General features: G+C 36.9%; 1 protein-coding gene across 1 annotated transcript in view; it reads left to right on the top strand.

Annotated features, from left to right (window-relative positions):
- SLC30A7 (solute carrier family 30 (zinc transporter), member 7) overlaps window positions 1-11,509 on the top strand; it is a 53,722-nt gene extending 42,213 nt beyond the window's left edge. The window contains exons 10-11 of the mRNA XM_004689730.2: window positions 656-805; window positions 10,775-11,509. Of these exons, the coding sequence (XP_004689787.1) occupies window positions 656-805; window positions 10,775-10,822 (198 nt within the window). The 3' untranslated portion in view covers window positions 10,823-11,509. The remainder of the gene's footprint in view (window positions 1-655; window positions 806-10,774) is intronic.
- The last annotated feature ends 7,571 nt before the right edge of the window (window positions 11,510-19,080 follow it).

The raw sequence follows: 19,080 nt of genomic DNA, 5'->3' as shown, positions 1-19,080 counted from the left end.
TTTGTATATATATTTTTCATCTCCATCAGAAACATGTCTCGTCAATGTTAACCTTAGCTGTGGAAGTTGGGAGGAGCCAATGGAAAAACTTAGAGACCACCCTGCCTTTTTTGTTGTCGCATGATATGTGGGAGGTGGTATGTTGGCCCTTAGTTCTTTGGGTCCTGGGGATACAAAAGTCCTGTTACTTCGGACAGTTATACATGTTGACAGTTATATTCACCATTGTCCTGTCCAAAGTAACACCCAGTAAGAAACTGATTCCTCTAGCTCATTATTTCAAAGAAACAGTCTGTGATACTGTGAATTCTCATTTCTAAATCTCTGGATATCAGTTTCTCTATTTTTTATTAAAGTTTACTTTGTTGTTCTTTTTCTAGTTTCTGTACTTATTTGTGTTTATACTTGTTTGCTGATCAGAATATTTAGAAATGTGAATTTTCCCTTCTGCTGTGCCCTCCAAATTTTGATCTGTTCATTCATGTTTCCCAAACACCTGTCATGGTACTTGGCACATAATGGCTACTCACGAGGTATTTGCTAGTAAGTTCAAATATTTCGCTCCATTTTTTAAAACTGGAGAGTAGAATCCATGCTTGCTGCTGTGTTGCACATAGATTTGGGTATTATGTTAAAGCTGGCCTTTATATTGTAGGTGCAGCAGTTGCAAGGAGTTTATAATTTACAAGAACAACACTTCTGGACCTTATGTTCTGATGTTTATGTTGGGACCTTGAAGCTAGTGGTAGCACCTGATGCTGATGCGAGATGGATTTTAAGCCAAACACACAATATTTTTACTCAGGTATGACTTTTTACTAACTTCTTCCAAAGATCTTTGAATTTATTACCTGTAAACTTTAAACATATTTACTATTTAAAAATGTGTGTTATAAAGTAGGCATAGAAGTACAGGGTCAAACTTGGGAGATCCTTATTTGGCTGCTATACTTAACATCATAGTCCTATTTACTCATCATTGTACTGATCTGAGTTCCTGTGAGAAAAGCTAGATTCTCTCTTACTATATACTTCTTATAAGACACCTTAGATGTTCTTTGATGGCAAGAATTCTAAAATAGCATTTGGAATAAGAATAATGACTTGTCTGTGGTGTTAGTTAAAAACAGACTAACTGAATGTTTTTGTGTGATGATAAAGCCATATTTAACTCCTGTATGACTTAATAGCTCACTGTGTTATTATATTTCTCTTAATTTTGTATTTGGAATCTTGGATTAGTGCATGCTTGCAACCAAGTTGTTTCAGTTAATTCTTGTCCCATCAAGAGTTGACATATTCGTGTGATTGATGGTCAAAGTAAGGATGATTTTGCTATTCTGTATGTGTTGGGAGAATACGAACACCATGTCAGTAATATCTAAGGAAGGAGAGAATACATTTCTATTTTCAGTCTAGTTTGTTGGAAATATTTGGTGAAAAAATCTAGATGTCAACATGCCTGCCAAAATGATCTAACATTCAGCTCTAATGAGGAAACTGATTCCAAACCTTCAAAATCTGTGCTTAAAAACTGAAGTGTGCCTCCGCGTGTGATTTAACAAAAAGTACATGACAATGACCTGTGGTACCATTGCCAGAGTGGATTATGTGGATCTCAACATTAGCAAACAACCCGATAAACCAGCTTGCCCAAATTGTGCAAGATTGTTAGTCTAGATTGTTGTAAAGTGTCAGTATCACTTTTCAGTCCTCTTTTCTGCTACCTGTGTCATATTCCACACCCACTAGGCTGTTTACTTTTCGGTGTGGGGCAAAATCCTCTGTAATGGAAAGACCAATTCAGTTGTTACTTTTTCTCTGCAAAGGTGTATAAACTCACACATGATAACATCTGCGTGAGGGACTTGGACAACAAAACATAATAAGCAGTTTAGATAAATTCAGAACCTTGGCATAGATCATTCTCTGATAAATAGAATTGTCTGGGTAGGGTCCTCTGGAAGTAATTAATGAGATGACCTTATATATAGATGATAACTAGAGTTACTATTACAGAAGTAGCATGTCCTAGCACCACTTACTTCAGACTTTAAGAAATACTGTAATAACTGCATCATGATGACTTTCATAGTGAAGTTTACTACAAGATCTTAATCTTCACAATATGTCTGAATCCTCACACTTCCTTCTCATTTTAGAGGCAAAATGAAAGCTCAGCTAACTATAACTTTGCTTTTTTCTGCTGTTTTTGTTAGAGCTTACTCTCTCTTCTAACCTGTTTTCTCCTTGTTGCATGTCCTTTACCCTGATGGTCCGAGCTTCTGTTGACCTCTAGGATACCCCATGATCTCCTAGACTCTGGCATTTAAGCCATAGTTTTCCTGCTGAGAAGGAATGTAGTTTCTTGTTTTCGAAATGCACAAAGCAGCTGGCCTATGCTTAGAAACTGCTGAAGTTGTAATTGAAGTTGGTGGAGAGGTTCTTCTGGTAACCCTAGAAATCTCGGCTTTTAAAATGGTTAACTTGAAAGTTGACTCAGCTGCTGCTTTGGTTTTGGAAACTGTATTTGGGTTTTGAAAATTTTAAGCTCTGACAAATAGTTTAAACCTGTTTTATCAGTTAAGACCAAGCCAACTTGGTTTCATGCCTTGCCAGAGGCGAGGCACTCATTCTATTTTGTTGTGAAGATGGTTAAACACATTTTTCCCCAGGAAGGAGAGGTTACCCTACTAAATAAAGACTTTCATTCCAAACATTGAATAATTTAAAGTTGTTCCTTACTCTTTTATTTTTGGTTCTGACGAAATTGAAATGTCTTATTGATACAGTTTCCTTTTGTGTATATCCTAGTACCTATGTAAGTAAATCCCAGAGCTTGTGGTAATGTTTCCATTTCATTAAGTAACACTTAAATTTAAATTTTAAATTTCAGATTAATTCATAGATTGTAGTTAACATTGTCATAAAACTGAATGGTTTTGTATTTTTTAGAAAAAAATTATGCTGATGTTTTAGGTATATTTATCAAGCACCTTGAAACATTGGTGGCCTTAGTTCCAAAAGGTCAAAAGGGTTTTCTCATTAGTAAGCTGTACTGTCTAGCTTTATGACCATTTCAAGTGTCTATCTTAAAATTGATTTTTTTTTAAAGATTTATTTATTTATTTGTGCATACAGAACTGGGGTACAGGCCAGAGGCTCAGGGGCGGTGAGAGGCTTCACCAGAGACAGAGTGGGGAGCAGAACAGGCAGATCTACGAAGTACACTGCTGAGGGAGCAGCGGGCTGGTCAGGAGAGGTCTGGCTCGCCATGAGGTCTCCTCCGGGGCAGGAGGCAGGCGGGAATCAACTCATGTGGAAGTGGCTTCAGATTCTCAGTGCTGTGCTTTAACCCGCTGGGCCACCAGGGAGGGCCCTATCTTCTAAAGATAGAAATTTAAAGAAGAAATTAAGTAGTAGCTTTGGTTTAAATTTTTTGTTGTTGAAATTTATGTGAAAAGATCAACAACAAAAGTGTGATAATTATAACTTTATATTTTGTTTGTAAAACTATTTGTCACTATTTTAAGACTGTATACTGGGAATGTCTTTTTTTTATTGCATTTCCATAGTTGTCAGTTATGATTTAATGTTTTACAGTTCACTTGCTATGCACAAATATAAAATAATGCATGTGTAAAGTTTTCTGTTGGCATAGAAAAAGTTTTCTCTCCCAGATTTCTCTTGCATTAAGTAGTGAGTTATTTAGCAATTGATAAAATAGAAAACATAGTTTTTATGCTTGGCATGTGTACAGGAAGAGAAGTGGGATACAGTGCCGCGTCCGGCTGATCGGAGCCGAGTCCGGCGAGGGACGATGAGGTTAAAGAAAACACAGGACGCCGAGGTTCTTCATCCAGGAGTCTCTCGTTTATTTCCAGCGATCCCTTTATATACCATTAGGCAGTAGGAGTGGAAGATTAAGGCGGGAAAGGAGGAAGTAGGGATTTTCTCTTGCCACACCGCCTGCAGCTGCCAGATGCTGACACTCCCTTACAAGGGAGTGTGCTAGGGCAGAGAAAGGTCAGGTCGTCCCTGTGGTGTCTTAGGCAGATAAACACAAGTCTGTGATGGCTTTATCGTCCAGATCACCTGGCCACCTTGACAGGCACAACAGGGGTCACATCCCCCGGAGCCCTGGGGGTAGTGTGCTAACTGGGCACCAACAATACAATATTCAGAAGGCTATTTAACACTTTACATTTGTTTTAAACTGTTAAGTTTTTTATAGTGTACTTCACTGTTCCGTCTGTAACCTTAAACTTTTAAAATACATTTTGGTTAAAAGTAACGTTGAAGAAAAATTCTAGAATATGCTTGGGGTTCACTACCCTCCTCATTCCATAAATCACAAAACTGTTAAAGGCTAATACATAGATTTTTTTTACTTCTTTCATACTTTATCTGCCTATTTCTTTTATTAAGTCCTAAATCCCCAGATACCTCCTTCAGCTTTTAGTGCTTCATTTTCTAGCCCCACAACATAAGTTGACACTAATATCAAGGAAGGGACCTCACAAGCTTAAGTGGGAGTTTCCTAAATTTCAGAAACTTCTGTGTTCATCGCTTCCTATCTCTTACCACATACCTCATCCAGCCTAATATCTGCTGGCAGATGAGAGGAGAGATTAGGTAGGAGAAGGTATTTGGACCTTTCCGTGCATTCCATTTGCTTTTCCTTTTTGTAAGGGACTTGAATTGTTTGTAAGTACTGATTTTACTTGTTGCTCTGGAATAGTTTCTTACCAATATTTCCAATTCTTTTGGCCCACCACCTCCTGAGGAGCTTGAGATGAACATAGAATGTGACCAACACATTCCTAGGTTTATTGTTCTTATTTAATCCACAGTTCAGTGTGTGTCTGTTGGTTGATAGTAGTGGCTGGTTGTTGAGAAGAATAATAGCAGCAGCAACTGGCCTTTATTGAAGGCCCACCACACTGCAGGGAGCTCTCCTATCAATGCACCCTCCCATGACAAGGACTGTTATACTCTATTTACAGAAAAAGGACTTCAGAACAGTATTACTGCTCTTCACATGTGAGACAGTCATACTCACTATTTCACTTACTTAGCTCTCACGTGGACGAGTCAGGCTTTTTCAAGACTTCATTTAAGAAGAATGAAGTTAACATTATATAAATTTAGTTAAAACCTGAAACAGCAAGTTTCTATTGTCTTTGAGAATTAGAAAATACAAACCGTAGTTCTCTATAGCCATGTTTCCTTTTCTGATTTTTTTTACTTTTGATTTTTTTTTTTTCCCTTTGTACAACAATGAATATTTATTGGGAATATTCCAAGTCTTTAGTCCAGGTTAACACTTATTTTCATCAAAGTGTATGTGTCTAAAGTAACTAAATTGTCTTTTCAGTTTAAAAAAAGTGTTGACTGGATTGTGGTTTGTTCATTATTCTTGGTATGTAAGGCAGAATGGATATTCTGTTTTTCCCATTTTAAGGACAATACCTCAGCCAGCTCTGATTCTTGGTGTCCTCTCAGTGGTAGATATATTATAGAACCACCCGCTGTTTTGACTTGCTTATCATGTTTTTGTGGTATAAGTAAAGTGTATAAAAACCCTAGTTTTCACTTAGGAAGTAGGTGACTTTCCATAGGATTCCTTGGAAATTCTACCTTCCTCTCTACTTTAGAAAGAAATTGAAAAAGGGAAATGGGAAAGTAGAAAACTTGAAGCTGTCCCCATCAGGACAGATGGATGAAACGAAATGACTTTTCTGCTATTAGACTAAGCTTTTATGTAAAGCAGTAGCCCCTCAAGGGAAAGATATCAGCTTGAGTAATTAACCCATGATTATGCAAGGATCAATTTACCTAGCCTCTTTGTTTTTCCTTTCTTTTTTATTGCCTTGGGCTACTTCATTTCTTATTACTAGCTTCACTGTATTAGTGGTAAAATGGCAGAGATAATAGGAGCTTTTTGGCTCATTTTACTTTTATGGATTTGTTAAAAAAGACATTAAGATAATTTATTTAGGCAATAGTTGTTTTTTCTTAAGGTTAGACATACAACATTTTGAAGTTAAGTATAGTTATTTCAAGAGCCATCTGGATTGAATAAATCAAATATAATTGCAATCACTCACGGTAATTTGTTTTAATAGCTTTTTGTAGCTTATGAAATTCTTATTCACGTGCTCCTTATAATTGTCCTTGGTATGTAGCAAGGAGTTATTAAATATTTGTCAAATGTTGGATGAATATATAATTATTTTGTGAGAAAGAAAAGCTGGTGGTATTCACCAGCAGTTTTAAAATGATTTTGAAAAAATGGATTTGGTTTTAATTTTTAGCACAAAATCTTGCAATTACTAAGTTCTCTTCTGTCATAATCTTTAAGAAGAGGGTGCTATTAAACACACTTTCCATGCATTTAAAGAGTGTTTTAATTGTGTCACAGCACAGATTTTTTTTCTTCAATGAGGCAAAGAAGCTAAAGTTTTCAGTTTCGGTAATCTTTTAGAGTATATTCCGAGTTTTATTCCATTAGAATAAGTTCTGACTCTCTTAAGCATTTAAGAGTCGTCCTACTTAATGCTAAGGAAAAAAAATGTCATGCTAGAAATAACTGCAAGAAGGTAGTATTCATATTTTATCTCCCACTCTGGTTTTTTCTTTCCACTAATGTTCTAATTTACCTTTCATTCTAAGACATTGACAAGAAAAGTCTTATTATAACTAATGTTTTAAGTTTAAAAAAATTTTTATTTGACAGAAGGAAATGAAAACATTTCAACTTCCCAACAAATATGTATTGTTCACTAAGTACTGCTGGGTAGCAACTGTTACATATTATTAAATGTCTTCATCCTGCCTTCATCTGGTTTCCATTAATTAATGCCCCCAATTTTTTAAAAAGCCAATGATCGATTCCAAGTGAGGCACTTTTATTTTGGATACACATTAGGAGAGGGGCAGCAACTACCCTGGGCCACACCCTAGCCTAGAGCTGTCCCCTGGTTTTATGAGGTTGGTTATCAGGGTAGGGAGAGGGACATCCCTGAACCCCCAAACCTGCCATCTGCTGCATCAAGACAAAACATTTAAGACCTTTAATGGAAAGGAACTTTAATGCAATTAGTGTGCCATACAGAAAAGACAAAGAACATAGTTTCTAAATCAAACACCTGAAGTTTCCTATCCCCTTGTGGGTAAAAGTCTAACCAAAAGGGATTGGACCAAAAAGGCCTGAAAATTGCCACAAGTCTAAAGCACATTCTGTCAGGGACCCCTAGAAAAGGATCAGAAATGGCCAGACAAGTCTGGGAGGAAAAGAGCAAAATCAAAATCAGGATAAATGCTGCCATAGTCACCCTTCCCACGGGTCTCTCACCTACATCTGCTTCAACCAGTCCAGGACCAAGAAGCAAACGCAGTTTCCTCACATGTCTCTGTTCATTGTGGCTTCCTCAGGTCTCCTTCTGGCTCCCATCCTGCTTCCTTCTTCAGTCTCCTCTCCAGATTCTTCTCTTCTCTGCTTAGCTCCACCCTCCTCTGGGTGGGGCAGAGAATCTGGAACCCCCATTTTCCTGGGGACCCCCCCCCCCGTCATAATAGTGTATTTTAGCCTGGACTACACTGGGGCCCAGTAGGTTACATGCTTTTCTTATATCAAATGTCTCATCAGCACCTTAAATCCCCACTCATGGGTGGGCATTTTAGTATGCAAATGAGTCCTGGGTAAATTCTGTGTCACTTTTCTTCTTTTGAGTCTGCTCTGCCCTAGGCTTGGGCTGGTTCTGGAGCCATTGCTGGAATGCAGGAAGTCTCTGCAGGGTGGAAGTCCTGTTTGTCACTGGCGGTTTTGTGATTGGTTGAATTCCTGTCAGCCTGAGGGCCTCAATAACCAGAAGGTTAGGCGTGGCTGTCTAGGTCCAGAGGTTCCTGTAAGGGCAGCAGGGTGTGTGTGTGGGGGGGGGGGAGCGGTGTGCAAAAATGCTATAACTTAAAATTACAGTATAATGAAAGAGCATAAGATAGCAATATCAGAAGGTGTGAACTGTTAGGACAGAAAGAGGAGATGGCTAGTGCTGAGGCAGTTTCCATCTCTGTACCAAGCTTTGGGTTGTTTTTTTTAAAACCCTGTGTGTGTGTATAGCTCTGTCTGTATCTCTCTTTCATCACCTGACATACTATATTGTAGGGTAAATGAAGTTGATCAGGCTTTTACACCATTGACCACCAGTGGCTATCACCTGCAACCTTGACATTGCTAACATAGAGGGATGTAGGGGGTGGGTTACTTGTGCCTGACTGGCCACTTGAGCATGGCTGTGTGCGCGTGTGCCTCTTAGACTGGAGGTCAGGGATATAAGGGCAGTGTTACTCAGATGGCTATGGAAGTCTGGCTACAAGACGAGGAGCAACACCTATGAGAAGAAGAGACCACAAGAAACACCAGGGAAAGCCCAGGGAAAGCATAAAGATTCCCAGGGCGCGGCCCTCCCCGGTGGCTCAGCAGGTTAAAGCACAGCACAAAGAAGCTTAAGCCACTTCCACATGAGTTCGATCCCCACCTGCCCCAGAGGTGACCACATGGTGTGGCAGACCTCTCCTGACCCGCGTGCTGCTCCCCTCAGCAGTGTACTTCGTCAGTCTGCCTGTTCTGTACCCCACTCTGTCTCTGGTGAATCCTCCCACCCTCTGCATCTCTGGCCTGTACCCCAGTTCTATACAAATAAATAAATCTTTGGAAAAAAAAAAGATTCCCAGGGCACTAAGGTGCTCTCTCCCTGCTGGCTTGTTTCCCCTGTTTACCATTAAAACCTGTGAAAATGATGCCAGGGACTCCAAAATTCTCCTTCAAATTGCTAGAACCAACGGTGACCCTACCTGGCCTGGGATGGGTGCAGAACATTTACTTACTTACTTGTTTATCATTTCCCCTAACAATAGCATATAAACTCCATAAGGGCAAGGATGTTTTTGACCTCTTTGGTTCACCTTGTATTCTCAGCAGTGTGGTCCCCAAAATACAATTAATGCATAGAAAGTACTTGTTGGGTAGATCAATTGAATACACTTGGTTAGGGTGGTCAGCGTAGGTAGGCCTCACTGATGTCTGAGGAGAGAAGCAATTGTGTGACCGTCTCCGGAGACATTGTTCAAGGCAGAAGAGCAGGTATGACTGAGGTAGAGTGAAAGAGAGAGGGCTAAGAGTGATATCAGAGGGGTAATCAGGGACCAACTATATAGGGGATGTGTGGGTCATTGTAAAAATTTGGTTTTTTTTTTTTTTTAAGATTTATTTATGCATACAGAACTGGGGTACAGGCCAGAGGCCCAGGGGCGGCGACAGGCTTCACCATAGACAGAGTGGGGAGCAGAACAGGCAGATTAACGAACTACACTGCTGAGGGGAGCAGTGGGCGGGCCAGGAGAGGTCTGCCGCGCGCTGTGTGGTCAACTCCTGGGCAGGTGGGAATCGAACTCATGGGGAAGAGGCTTTAGCCTCTCAGTGCTGCGCCACCAGGGAGGGCCAAATTTGGGTTTTTAAAGGTTAAGGAAGTTGTGGGGTTTGAATGATGGAGCGGCATCTCTCCTGGAAACAGACCAAAGGCAGGCAAAAGTAGAGAGGATGGTAGTTTCAGTCAGGTGGTAGCAATGAAGGTAGCTAGTATAAAGTGGTCAGAGTCTGGGTTTATGTGAAGATTAGCAAACAGGTTTTGCTAATGGGTTAGGTGTGAGAGGAAGAGGCTGTTTAAGTTGTAACATTAAGGATGAAATTGAGCTGTAGAAGATAGTGAGTGAACGCATGGGCTTAAGGAGAGGACTAGTGTTCAGTTTAGCTGAGTTGTGATGCTTGTCAGACATCCAAGTAGAGCTGGTCAAGTAAATGGTGGGTGAGTGATAAATATAGCAGCACTTTTATAGAGATAGACACGCACGCGCGTATAGATAAACTTAAAGTCTACATGCTAGAGAGCTCATCTAGGGAACGAGTGTAGAAAAGGAAGGAATCTGAACCTTGGGATGTTCAGCGATGGGGAGGGAAAAACCCAGCAAAGGACTCAAGCAAGACTATTAAGTCAAAAGACAAGCACTGAATTTTTACCTGAAATCCAAGAGTGGAGAAAATATTTCAGTAGGAGGGAGACATCTCTTGTGTTCTTGTTGATAAGTATTAAAATAAGCACTGGTAATTGAGCCTTGATCTGGGCAACTTGGAGGTGACCCTAATAAACATTTTTGAGAAGTAGCAGGTGGCAAAATTTGGTTGAAATGGGTTCAAGAGAAAAAGAAATGTGGACAGCAAATAAGAAATCTTAATAAGCAAGGAGAGTTGGGAGCAATTTTAAGAGCAAGTGTCTTTGAGTAGCAAGATCATACCTCACATTGGAAGGGCTGGAGTATATGAAAATAACCAGAAGATATTTAAGTGTTTACCAGCCTCTTATCACAGGAGGATGTAGACTGATTTTAGTAGAAAGCACTATGGTGCTTTCTAGGCAGATGGCTTAATCTCGTTTTTGTAAATCTCACTTGGACCAAGTATGTGATTGGTAGCATGACTAGCTTTTGCAGTGGTAAATGAAGCATCTTTTGGAATTTACAGAGATAACTTGTTTCTAAAATAAAATTACTGGTGCTTTCTAATGAGAAATGAAGATTTATTCCCCAGAGGTAGAATAGAAAAATAATTTTTGCCTTTCTCCAAAAAATGAGATGCTTCTTGTTCCTTTTTCTTGAAATATATGGTCTCTTGTACACTTTCTGGGTTTTCTAATTTTTCTTTTTTTAAACTTTTCAGGCTGGAGTGAGACAGCTTTATGTACAGATTGACTTCGCAGCCATGTAACGAATAAAGAGAAATTATGCTTTTGGGGGGACCTAATTTTTCTGGTACTGTACAATTCCAAACATTGTACCCAGCTTTTTTAAACAGAGAAATGATCACTATGACTCCCTAGCGCCCAGTAGCCCAGGTAGAGTCACTGCTTACACTCTGCCAGGCGCGCACAGCGAAGGGATCAGAATTAACAGGATCTTTCCTGGACTTTCAGTCTTGTCTTTCATGATCTTCCCTTCAAAGACTTTTCATTTCTGAGGTTTTATTCAGAGTGTGTGTTTTCCTTTGTTTCATTTCAAATGTGCCCTCACTCCCATTCCTCATCCTAGCCAGTAAAAAATTCAGATTGTAGGTTGCCGATCACCTAGAATGTCTTCACTGAAGCTACTGGAAACCACTGCTTTCATTCCCACAAAACCAGTGTTATTTGAAGAAAAAAAAAGAGAAACAGAAATCTGTTTTATATGTAATGTCACGGTTTGTTGACGTTCTTCACTACAATCATATGTTTGTAAAATTGTTTGTACCTTGCAAACTTATGAACCAAACCATATTGGGTTTTCAAAGTGCCTTTGTATCAGAAAGTGTATGTGCCAGCAGAGAATTGTACCATCGGAGGTCATATGTGGTTTTTTTTTAAAATGGATATCCTGTAATCTGTAAAAAATAAGACTCTTCTTAGTATTATATACAAATTGTCTTTCGTGTACTTTCATCCTGCAGTTAGATATGTGAAATTTTACTTTTATCAAAAAATAAAATGTGTTATTTTACTTTTGAAATCATACTCAACTATCATATTATCGACTTTGTGGACTGTACAAACCTTTCCAAATGCATGCGTAATAGAGTTGACTTCCTAAGACATCTGCTAAATTCCAAATTTCCTTTAAAATCTAGTGTGTCTGTGAAAAATGCTTCTCTTTAGCTCCTTGTTGTTTTTAATGGACTTTATTGGTAGAAGGAAAAAGTAGTATAGACTGAAGGCAGAAATAGTTGTAAACATGGTATTTTTTCATTTTCATTCTTCAAATGCCAGATCCTGCAATTTGTTTTTCTGTGTAATCATTGCAGAAATACGTTGAGTTCAGGAATCCTAAACCATTTTATTGAGTTCAAACTATCGAAGGTAGAGAAGAAATGTGGTAATATGAACTCTTCCTAACACAAGTATCTTAGAAGTTAATAAGTTGATTTCTAGGTTCTTGTGTATTTGAAAATAAAATTGCCACTTGCAATGACAAATGCTTGAACATTCTACTCAAATTTTCTTGATGTTTTATAAAGAAATATTGATCTGCATAAACATCTTCCCACTGGACTTCATATCATCCCTGTGTGTATTCCCTTTTAATTTTAAAAAAATGAAAGTGTTTGGGGAAAACCCTTCAGTATGGAGATGATTGCTGAGATTATAGATTAATCACAAGCACCCTTTCACTGTTGGTTTCCAGGTTATCTTATTCCCAACTTCTGACCTACAATTTATCTATATCCTATTAGGAAAACAAGACCACTCAACGCTTTTCTAAACTCTTTAGATTGTAACTAATTGTGAAAGGTGTCCTTTTTGCAAATGAAGTAGTATTTTCAGAACATTTCTACTTACTGCTAGATAGTTGTAAGACTTAGAATTCCCATAGTAGCATTTACTTAAATGAGTGAAACAAGTGTTGAGATATTTCAGGAGGAACAGGCAAAAGAATTAGAAGTCCTGATAACGGTATTGTTTTTTCCTTATATGTATAATAGGTCATTTGGGAATTTGCAACCACTATGAAGCCTGATAGAATCCTGGAATGTTCCATGGGTTTTGCATATTATGGAAATGGCAGGTCTAGATGAAGGCAGGGATTTTTGAATGTGTGCCTTTAACAGCTAAATATGTGTAATAGTGCTGATATTTCATGTGGAAATAGTATTTGCACTGGCCTGTAAAGTTCAACAGTGCAGTTTGAAGATGAGGTTCAGCCTTTCACTGAGCCCTTCATTCCAAGTATAGTTATTGCCAAAAGATACATTACTTTATGTTTGATTATACTCTCAAAACATAAGGGCATGAGCATGTTTGTTTTCTTTAATAAGGCATAGAGCACTTGGCTGATGGAACTCTTTAATTTTGTCACTGTCAGAGAAGATTGCTAAGTCATATCATTTAGCAGGTTGGCATTAACATTTATGCTTAGTTAAATGTTCTTAATTAAGCTTGTGTCTGCAGCAGTAAAAAAATGGAGAAAAAAGTTACTTTTTTCTTCACTCTTAGAGTATACCTTTGTTGCATCCGAGTTCTTGGCAAGATGTAATGCTAAAACACATTGTTTCAATGAGAAATATTATTGCTATAAAATAAATCTAGAATGTTCCTACTGGTCTAACTCTTGTCAAAAAATATAGCATAATTTTACTCTTTTTAAAAAACAAAATATTCTCTGAAGAACAAATTTGTATTGCTCAGGGTAAGTTTACCTTGTCAAGTAAACTTCCCCACAGAGAAATATACATATATTGTTTGTGCTTTTAAGTCTAGATTATATGAATCAAGATGAAAGGGCTTAACATATGCATAACTTCCTTATTTTGCTGTCTGTGTACCTTTATGAAAGACCATGACTAGTTTATTATAGCTCAGTGTTAGGCTGTCATTTGCATAAGCATCGGTGGTAAGGTGTTACTGGCAGTGTGAATTTCCTTCTACTAAGACTACTTTAGCATTTTTCACAGCCTACACATATACACCAGTTACCAAAATAATGTGACTTTTGTGCATCCTTGTAAGCAGCTAATTAATTTGACTCCAAATGCAGTTGGTCATAGTTCTATAATGCTTACCTGCTTAGAATAATCCATTTTATAGCGATTGTTAATTTGGTAGCATCCTGCTATATCATAGTAGATGTCATTGCCTACCGTAGAATTTTACATCTAAGGAATCTGCTTTCCATTGAGAGCAGTTTTGTCTACCTCTCATTTTACTGATGAGAAAATTGAAGTCTAGAAAAGCTGTCATTTACTCAAGATCATAGAGATAGTTACTGGCAGAGTCAAAATTAGAATCCAGATCTTCTGAGTTCAAGTTGAAAGTTCTTTATGTTGCCTCTCATGTAGTATTTGCCTTTCTGTAAATGTGACAAAAAGCATTTATTTGTAAATAAAGGACAGCTGACCTCCATTTTTGGTATACTAAGGCACTTTACAAATGGAGTTTTATTGTCTCATTTTTCATATCTAATTAAGGTTTAGTCTATTATTTCCATAGTATTCTTTACATAAGATATAATTTTTTACTCTTTTTTACATTCTTACTCTTGTGAAACCAGTTCCTGGGTTTTTTTTTTAAAAATGATGACTTCTGTGCATTGGATACTTTTTAACTTGTGATTTTTTTTCCTCTTAATTGCCCAAGGCTAAATCCAGTTTAAGGATTGTATAGTTTCTTTATTTTGTTTAAATTCTGTGAACAGGTACTTTTTTAGAAAACAAGCTAATTCACAGGTCATACCATTTCATTTTTGCTACTGTAGTTTTCAGTCACTGGAGAATTTTTTTCATTTTTAAGATTATCTGCAGAGATAGGTAAAATTGGGCATTAACTGTTAATTCAGCAGAGTAAAATTTGAAGTTTTAATAGAATCACAAATGCTAAAGTACTAACATTTAGTCCTTCATAACAGCATTACCTTGAGAAAGCAAACTTTTTTGTCACCATCTTTAAAACAAATTATTTTCCAATTTATAAGAAGTTGGGCAGAAAAGGAAATTATGTCTTTGAAAAGCATTCACTAGACGCTTCATCAATGGAAGACTGTTTCAAAACCCAATTCCCTCAGAAGCCTTAGTGAGCCAGGTTTCTAGCACAGCATCAAGATTAATTTAAATACCCTGACAAATTTTGGATCAAGAAAGTATTTGCAGAGTAGTTCCATTTAAAGGCCAAATAAAAGTAAGTCTGTTTGATGAGGTCATTTTGGAGCATTTCCTAATTACAAATTACACAGAAAATGGATGGGATTTAACCTTTATAAGTATGTGCCAGGCTTTGTGTGAACTTTTTCGTGTTACCACATTTAAAAATTCTCATATTTCTATAAAAAATTTTTCATTATTTTATAATTGACAAGGCATTTTCAAATACATTTTCTCTTCTGGTTTTCCTGTTACCCTGTGAGGAAGGAATTTTTAACCCTATTTAAGGGATGATGATACTGTTGGGAGAGAATTTAAATGATTTGCCTGGGGGATAGCCAGAGTAGAGTACAGACTAAATCTAGCACCTTTTTTTAGGAGGATTCTGTTTTATAAGTCATTCCACAATGATAGAAAACTCTGATAAGTTATAGAAAACTCTGATAAGTTATAGCCAACTCTCCTGTAACATGAATGAGTGATCATCAAGAAAAAAATGGATACAGGAGAACAGTTAATATTATATTGCATAGACTCATTTCTTTCAATGCTCTTTATACTTATTTTCTACCTTTACCATTTAAACTTAAATCATGCAAGCTAAAAAGGGGCAATCAGACTATTATATACTTTTATTTTTTTTAAGTAACAAGTTTTACTAATATAGAGTAAGCTGCTTAAAAGAAGTTGACTCAAAAGATAAACAACTCCTGGTCAAAAAAACATTAATTAGTTTTATTAGGGAGTTTTTGTGTAAGAAGTAAAAGTAATTTTATTCTGTATGAGCAATATCTAGGATTTGATTTACAGTTTATTACACTTTTTCAAAAGGAAGAAACCTGTGCTTAATATCTGACTGAACTCTTACCATGACTGAAGATGCAATTTTAATCAAGTTTTTTGAAAAAGTATTTGTTTCATACATTCCCTTACCTTAAAATAGCATGAATTTATACTTACATGCTTGACAAATGTTTGGTTAACTATTGAGTAAATATTATAGATAGTAGTGGACACAAATGTCAGTGTTGGGGACAGGTAAAACCAGTAATTGCAGTTTGTTACAGAAGACATCTCAGCTTTTCTTTGCACAAATGGACTTTTTTGGCCTTTTCAAGTAGTTCTGTGAACTATTCATTTTAATATAGTGGCGGTATAGAGATGCTTGCATGTTGGACAAGATTTTGGCAGAGCTTGGACTGTGGGATCTGGTCACTTGAACTTTTATATCCTGTATATACGAGTGAGGAACCACATTTCCTACTTCTATGGAAAACTGCCATTTTTGTATTACTTTAAAGACATGTACAGAAGTATAGCAAGGCTTGTCATTTATCCCCAGGTACATTGTCATCCTATGCCCACAGTTCTATCTTGAAGGTGCTTCTATAAAAACACATAATCTATATTCATTAAGTCATTTAAAATATTCCAGGATAGTTTTTTTTTTCTTTTTCCCTCAAGATACTAAGTTTTAGTAGAACTGTGCTATATTTATTGACTTTTGTTATATTTCTTCATTGCTGCTGCCACTGTAAAACTCTTCCCTTTTTTATTGGAGGAGGACAAAAGCTTGATTTTGAATTTTAACATTGGAAGTGTTTATTATGCATGTGGCTTCACTAAAGATTCTATATTTAAATTGACATATCCTTCCAGGAGTTCCAAGTAATCCATTTCTTCCTGTAATAACAACAAATTCAATGACATTTCTGCCTGAGTGATATTTTGCCCCAACATTTGTAAGTCTGACAATAAACAGAATGAAAATTTTATATCAGAAATACTGTGAATGAAAAATTGCCAAATGACTTCTTACTATATTCTAACATCACTACAACACTTTACCTCCCTGTCTTTACTGGTTTCTAATTATATGACCAAGTTGAACTTAGCTTGATTCCGTTGGTGAAGATTATGGAGAACATCAAACATTTCTGAAATGTTTGAGTAGAAGGCTGAGTTGGAATGCCATATTCCAAAGACTGTTGTAAGTTGGTTTAAATATGCTAAGTGAAAAATTATGATTTGCCTAAGTAAAATGCAACAAATCCATATTGTATATTTCACTTTTTTCTACTTGAAAACATTCATGTATATATTTTGTTTAATCTCAGATGTATTTAAAGAGTAAGAAACAATTGTATCAAAATTCTTCAATAAAATTTCTGTTTAAAATTTTTTACCTGACTTGTGTCTGTCCGTTTGATGCATTGAAAAGCACATCGTGAACTTGACAGTTATTGGAATAGATTCTAAAAGACTTAAGAATGAAAGGGAAAGAAGAATGATATTCAAGAGCAGAAAACAGAAAATTCATCAGAATAGAAGAAATGGTAAGAGATTGGAATTAACATGGTCTGGCGCCTCACTTGTAGGTCTTATTTTTTTACTTCATTAACACATCTCAATGAATTTTATTTCCAGGTAAATTGCTCTCTCAATTCATTCTCTCATGACTTCAGTTTATAGGAAATGAAGACTAAGAGTATCTGAAACAAGCCTCCTTTATCTTTCGACCTTTTCCTCTTTTATAAGAAGCAATTCTTTAAAATAACTTATCCACAAAACCCCAGATCCCACTCACCCACCTTCTCAAACATATTTCCACCAAAGCAGCCTCTTGTCTATGAACCCCTGCCTCACAATAAAAGTTTTATTCCCAGTGCCTGTTGTGGTGTTTCGCCCACCTCTAACCCATCTCCATAGATCCTAGTAATAGGCTTTACTACACTATTTTGTAGAAGTTAAATCAGGGCCACCAATGGCTTTTTACAAATACAGGACAAAACTACCAGCATCTCACATTCAACAGAAAGAAAATATATTTATCTTTCCTATTCAAATCTCTTCTCAACTACTAATTGCTGTCAGAGGTTTTTACAAAGTTACTAGAAATCTAAACAGTGCCTTTATTACCTCTATTTCCTGAATCCCCTTTCTCAAAAGTCTTTTGTCTTTATTCTTTGAAATCTTGAAAGTTTACCTTTTCCCATTGCCTTTTTTTTTTCTTCATTGTTGGCTGAATGCAGATTCACTCTGAGGAAATGTCTGGCTTTCCCTTTCTTCCATTTCCCCCCACCTTACCCCACCACCAAAATAATTCTGATCATCAATGGGAAATAAAAAGGAATTTCTGCTGAGTCAGTCTTTGCCCAGGCCTTTCAAAACATTTCCCTTACAGAGGTTTCCTGACTACCTTCTGTTGGCCGTTCTGCATACTGGACTTCGACCTGTTAGAGCTGGAGGTCCTGCATGTTACTTCCTACCTTTCCTGTGTCCTATATATATAGTTTGAGGCAAGCTACAGACTACATCTCCTTACCGAATCTTATCTAATATTTTGCTGCTTTCTCTTCACAAGCCACCTTGTGTTAAATAAACTGACAGAATAAGTAAGCTCCTCAATTTCTACTTTTCGTACTCTAGCTCAGGGATCTTGAATAGCTTAATGAGCTCCAGTGCTCATCAATGACAAATTCCTCTGAACAACTTTAGAATCTTACTTTTTTTTCTTTTCTCATTCCATCTCATTATCCATGCTGTGGCACTAAGTCAACTTTTCATTAAACTAGAGAAACAGCAAAAGGAGGAGCAAGCAGGTCCAATAGATAGATGCAGATGGAATGACAGCAATTCAGCATTTTCATTTTGTAAAAAAAAAAAGCGTATTCTAATGAGATTCTAGTTCATTCAAACATCTGCCAGCTCATTCAACTCTACTCCAGGCTTAAAATTAATCTACCATGAAGTTCAGACTTAGCACATGCTATCAACATTTAAATGTCCAACGTTAGCTGCTAAATTTCTAAAACGAAGAAGGCTAAAATGGTAACCGCAAGATAATACTCAAATGCATGTGGTCTGGCATAGTTTTAAGTAATTTACTTTCTTTAAATGATTAATTAGCTTTTAATATGAAGTTTAGCTCCTCTTTGAAAAATGGTTCTGCAGATTTTTAAAGGGAAGTATATTCTTTTGTAGGACAGTCACTGCTAAAGCCAAAGGATTAAAAACAAAGCAATACAATAAAAAAACCAACCCCTGCATATTTTCTGAATACATATTAGTATTTTAAAAGGGTGATGCTGTGTAAGTAAGTAGGAAACTCAGATTCACACTTAAGCACAGGTATAGTTTCACAGCAATTAGAACTCTGCCATTTGGCTTGAACTTTTGAAAATATTGTAACCACGTCTAAAATGATAAATAAAAGACCTGTGTACCATCAACAAACCACTAAGTTAGTTCAGACTGACGTTCAGCTTAATGAGGGTTCTCTCCTGTATGTCCATCATCCTATTTCTCAAGTAATAATTTGTACACAAGTCGTGTTACTTTGTACATACAGAACCTCAGAGCAA

The sequence above is a fragment of the Condylura cristata genome, unplaced genomic scaffold (genome assembly GCF_000260355.1).
Source record: "Condylura cristata isolate star-nosed mole 26May11 unplaced genomic scaffold, ConCri1.0 scaffold00026, whole genome shotgun sequence".
NCBI lineage: Eukaryota > Metazoa > Chordata > Mammalia > Eulipotyphla > Talpidae > Condylura > Condylura cristata.
This window is presented reverse-complemented; position numbering and strand designations above follow the sequence as displayed.